This window comes from Nothoprocta perdicaria, unplaced genomic scaffold (genome assembly GCF_003342845.1).
Source record: "Nothoprocta perdicaria isolate Ctin4 unplaced genomic scaffold, notPer1 scaffold_187, whole genome shotgun sequence".
Taxonomy (NCBI): domain Eukaryota; kingdom Metazoa; phylum Chordata; class Aves; order Tinamiformes; family Tinamidae; genus Nothoprocta; species Nothoprocta perdicaria.
The window spans coordinates 1,067,773-1,072,440 of record NW_020455060.1 but is presented as its reverse complement, the minus strand read 5'-3'; the positions used below and the strand labels follow the sequence as shown (position 1 = coordinate 1,072,440).

The following is a 4,668-nucleotide window of genomic DNA, read 5'->3' as shown; positions in this document are numbered from 1 at the left end:
GGCCGCAGGGACGGCGGGAAGGGGCCGCCGTTCACCGCGTCCCCCTTCCCCTTCCTCCTCCTCCTCCTCCTCCTCCTCCTCCGCTCCGCTCCCAGCGCCGCCGCTTCCGGCGCCGCCGCCCCCTGCGCATGCGCGCGGCCCCCGGGGAGGGGGCGCTGCGTCACGGGAGGGGCGGGCGCGCATGCGCGGTGCGCACCCCATCCGCAGCGCTCCCCCCGCCCCTCCCGTTTCCCGGTTGCGATCCATGCGGGGAAGGGGGGAAGCGCTGGAATTTCCGAGCTCCTGCCGGGATACCGCGTCCCCCGCTTCGGCGGGCGCGTAAATGACGTTTGCTGCGTATTTGTCCTATTCCCGGTGGCCCCGTCGTTCCCCCCGCGTGGGGTTTGCCCTTTGTGCGAAGCCGCCGAAAACGTCTGAACGCTTCGGGGGCGAGAGAAACGGCGGCGCGCGGGGTCCCGGCGGGGAACGGGCTGCTCCTGCTCAGCGAGCGCGCGGGGAGCTGCTAAACCGGCGGCTTAGGCGAAAGGAGCGCTTAATTAACGCGGGTGCTGGTGGCTGGTGCTGCATTTCCAGCCCCTAATCCCGTCCTGGAGCCAGGACACTCCAGAGCAGCCCGGAGTGCCGTGGGGATGCGCCGGGCATGGCCTCTTCCCTGCGCTTCTGCACAAGTGACTCCCAATGGACTTCCCGGTGCTCCTATGCAGCAGTGCTTGCTCTTGCATATAGAGCATATATGCATAGCATATAGAGCCTGTATGCTCTTGCATGTAGGTCCTGTGCAGCAGTCCCTGCAGCAGCACTTGCTCTTGCATATAGGGCATATATGTATAGCATATAGAGCCTATATGCTCTTGCATATAGGTCCTATGCAGCTGTCCCTGCATGTGGCACTTGCTCTTGCATATAGGGCATATATGCATAGCATATAGAACCTATATGCTCTTACATATAGGCCCTATGCAGCTGTCCCTGCATGTGGCACTTGCTCGTGCATGTAGAGCATATATGCATAACATATAGAGTCTATATGCTCTTGCATATAGGCATTATGCAGCGGTCCCTGCATGTGGCACTTGCTCTTGCATATAGGGCATATATGCATAGCATATAGAGCCTATGTGCTCTTGCATATGGGCACTGCGCAGCGGTCCCTGCAGTGGCACATAGAGCCTCTCTGCAGAGAGGGCTGCAGCGAGAGCCAGCCCTGTGTGACATTTGCGCCACACGCAGCTCCGTGCCAGCCCCCATGCCACCTCTTTTTCCGTTGTTTTGCTAGAGTGTCATTGCTGGCACTGAAGAAGCTGGAACAGCACCCAGGGAACAGTTGCAAAGACTTGCCTGGGATCCAGCAGCGGGCGCAGGGCTGGCTTCCCAGCAGGGACTCGGGCCCAAGCCCATTTTCCATCAGAGACAAGCTGTTAAATTTCCAGGGCTGGAGGGGATGCTTTTCAATTATCCTCCTGCAGATGGAATAATGCTGAGAGGAACAGGCTGCATTCACCCGTTTGGGTATCAGACACTGTGCAGTACCTGAATAGCTTGAAGAAAAGAGTAGGGCAGCCCCTCTGAGAGCTGGAGGGCAAGAAATCCTTCACCCTGCAGCAAGCTGAGGCTCTCCGTGGGTATTACAGGAACAGGGTAGCTCTGTGACCTGAGCTATTGACATGCATTAAATCCACGCTTATGTTGTATTGCGGAGACTGTAATTGGTCATGGGGATGAGCAATTAGAGCAGAGCAACATCTCTCCTCTCCAAGTTAGGTGGGCTGCGCTGCTCCAGCTTCATCATCCTGGGAGGCAGGACTGCATTCGCTACCCATTCATCCTTGGAAAAGGGCAACCCCTTTGGCAGAGCAACCCCAGACCCAGCATCCACATCTGTATTGTGTGGATCCCAGAGCAGCATCAGGAAGAGCCTCTGCAAAGGCATTAGAGCAGCGGCATCTGCAGCGCCCTATTTCTGGAGGAGGAAAAGCCATGGGATGAGCTGCATGCCCAAAGGGCAGACCAACATCTGCATCGGACAACCAAGGACAGGTGGGAGGCTGCTGGTTTAGTCACTGTCTTCATTTATATGGAAAAGTGATGGTGAGGTTACAGGCATGAAGGGTTAAAAAAAATACTCGGACAATGGAAAAAAAAAATCTAAGCTGTTTATTCGCAGTGAGGTGCAGCAGTATGTGTGTCAGAGGTGTTTCATCAAGGACTCCCCCTTGCTAGCACTAAAGCTCCTGTGAGTTTTCCATTTCTCCTCCTTCCCCTGTGCTCCGCTCGCACAGTGCTCCTCAGCCCTGCTCCGGATCCGAGCGCACCCTGGCTTTCCCAGGGCCTGGCACCGGCTGTTCGCACACCCCTGAAAAGTGAGGTTTTTGGTAGATGCATCACTACAGCAGCCCGAAGCGCGAGCCGCCTGCCAGCCGAGCCGCAGTGACCTGTGCACAGTGACGAGTCCTATTTCAGTTGCATTAAGGCAGTGCCATTTCTCCTCTGGTGCTCGGCACCCAGCAAATCGGACCGGCTTGGCTGGTCGAACCGCCCTCCCGGGCGCCTTCTCCTCAGCCCCACTGCACTCCGGGTGTCTTCCGTCCACTTTTCCTGCAGGAAGGTTCAAATCACTTTTCCAGCAGGATTTCTGGGCGACTCTTCCCACTCTTGTTGGCGTAGTGAGCCTTCTGTCCACACTGGAAGCAGGGAACGGGGGGAACAGGATGATCACCACTGGTGTCTCTAAAATGAGCAGGGTTTATCTAACACATTCTTGTGGATGGAGGAGCAGTGTGTCTCTCGGGCTGCCTCTTGGAGGCACAAGCTGTGCCAAAACCCTTCTCCTGCAGCAAATCCCTGCTCCAGAGGGATGCCAGGGGCTTGTGCCGAGTATGCCATGAAACCCACCTCGTCAGCCCTCCCCATCCTCGCAGCCAGGGCGTTTTGACCCAGGCACCACGTTGTGCCCGGCCAGTTCGCAGCCCAGCTGGCACGGAAAGGCTGCCGGCCAGCCCCGCAGCTCCAAAACACCCCCAAAAATGGGCTCAAAAAAAGAGCAAGGAGACGACAAATCTCAACTCAGATGCTCCTTAGCCAAGTCCTCCCGCCTGGGGCTGCCCTCAGATGGCTCCGGCCAAGGCAGGACCCTCCCCAGTGGGTTCTTGTCCCCCTAACACCCACCTTGAAGCGGGTGACGGGCTCGGGCAGGCGCTGCGGGCCCAGGGGCTGCTCGGCCGTGCTGGCTGCCGGCCGCGGCTCCGGGCGCTGCCGCTCGCTCCCCTGTGCCGGCCCTCGGGGACGGTCACCAGCCTGCGGGGACAGCGCACGTGAGGGTGGCCGGGGCAAGGCTGGCACTGGCTCCTGCCCTTCACCGAAGGTCTCAGAGGGCACGAGGAGTTTGGGATAAGAGGGGATGGACGTCACCTTGGTCTGCTCCATGCTGCACATCAGCCCGGCCTTGAGGCTAGAGGGGGACACAGGACAGACAGGTGGTTACTCACTGGGACACAGTGGCACAATCCACCCAAAATCCCCCCAAATCCACCCACAGGACTATCCCAGGGCTGCAGCCCCCATGAAAGGGTCACCCACTGAATCCAGCACATCCCCTGCTCAGCTCTAACCCCGGGGCACCAGCTCATGCAGGAAGGAGAAGGGAGCCCCGGGTGCGAATGAGGACTTGGGACCCCGCATGAGGCCCAGGCCACAGCCACCTGCAGCGAGGGGACAGCTCTGGGGGGGACACGCGCCCCACTCGCCCCGCACGTACTGCATGAACCTGCACTTGGGTCCCTCCGGGCAGAAGCCGACGAGGTAGTTGGTGCACAGCACGCGCCGCGTGTGCCGGTACTTGCACAGGGGCCCTGCCACGCACAGCGGAGGTGCCCATTAGCGCGCCGCTCCCTCCCGGGATCTCGGGAGCCCGGCTTTCCCGGGCAGCCCCGTTCCCCTCAGCAGAACGTCCCCCCGTTGGCTCCTCGGGCCGTGCGGGCGCTCACCGTGCTTGCAGAAGCCGCGGTCGTACCAGGGGCAGCCGGTGGCGCGGCTTGTGGCATCAATGTGCAGGAAGGGACATTCCTTATTGCTGCACTCGCCTGCGGGAGCGACAGGCTCAGGACAGCGCTCACCCGAGTCAAACCAACAGAAAACCCTCAGTTTTGACCCATTTTTGGGACCGAGGTGCTGCTGCTCTCCATTGGGGAGCACCTGGGCAGGGCCTGGCCCCCATGCCCTGGGAAGGACAGGCTCATTCCCAGGCTTATCCCCAGGCTTGGCCAGGGAAACAGGGACCCTGGGCAGATGCCTGCGGCATTTCTTCCCACAAACAGGAGGTGGCATCAGGCAGCGGCTCCAAGGCAGCTCCCAGGGGCACGGCTGGGGTCCCTGCACTCGGGGTCCCCGTCCCCGCTCCCAAACCTACCAAATTTGGAGTAGAAGTAGCACATGGGCATCTTGGTGACGTCGTACTCGTGCAGGAAGTCGCACTGGTCGCCTCTCTTGCAGAGCCCCCGCAGCCAGTGCTTGCAAACCACCGTCCTGTCGCCACTGACGTGGCGGAAGGGGCACAGCAGGCCTGGCCGGGCACGGTGCCGCCGTCACGGGCAGCTCCTGCCCGGCGCCGCCGTCACGGGCAGCTCCTGCCCGGCGCCGCCGTCACGGGCAGCTCCTGCCCGGCGCCGCCGT

The 4,668-nt window shown here is 60.7% G+C and overlaps 1 protein-coding gene and 1 long non-coding RNA gene across 2 annotated transcripts in view; both read right to left on the bottom strand.

The window, feature by feature from the left end:
• Positions 1–2,128: 2,128 nt before the first annotated feature.
• LOC112945260 lies at positions 2,129–2,683 on the bottom strand. The gene is made up of 2 exons (XR_003248981.1): positions 2,433–2,683; positions 2,129–2,353 (listed from the first exon to the last, which is right to left on the bottom strand). It is a non-coding gene; the product is annotated as an uncharacterized LOC112945260 (long non-coding RNA).
• Positions 2,684–2,896: 213 nt separating this feature from the next.
• CPSF4L (cleavage and polyadenylation specific factor 4 like) overlaps positions 2,897–4,668 on the bottom strand; it is a 3,059-nt gene continuing 1,287 nt past the window's right edge. The window contains exons 3-8 of the mRNA XM_026036864.1: positions 4,406–4,558; positions 3,984–4,079; positions 3,755–3,848; positions 3,409–3,448; positions 3,166–3,294; positions 2,897–3,028 (exon numbers count right to left, since the gene is read on the bottom strand). Of these exons, the coding sequence (XP_025892649.1) occupies positions 2,897–3,028; positions 3,166–3,294; positions 3,409–3,448; positions 3,755–3,848; positions 3,984–4,079; positions 4,406–4,558 (644 nt within the window). The remainder of the gene's footprint in view (positions 3,029–3,165; positions 3,295–3,408; positions 3,449–3,754; positions 3,849–3,983; positions 4,080–4,405; positions 4,559–4,668) is intronic.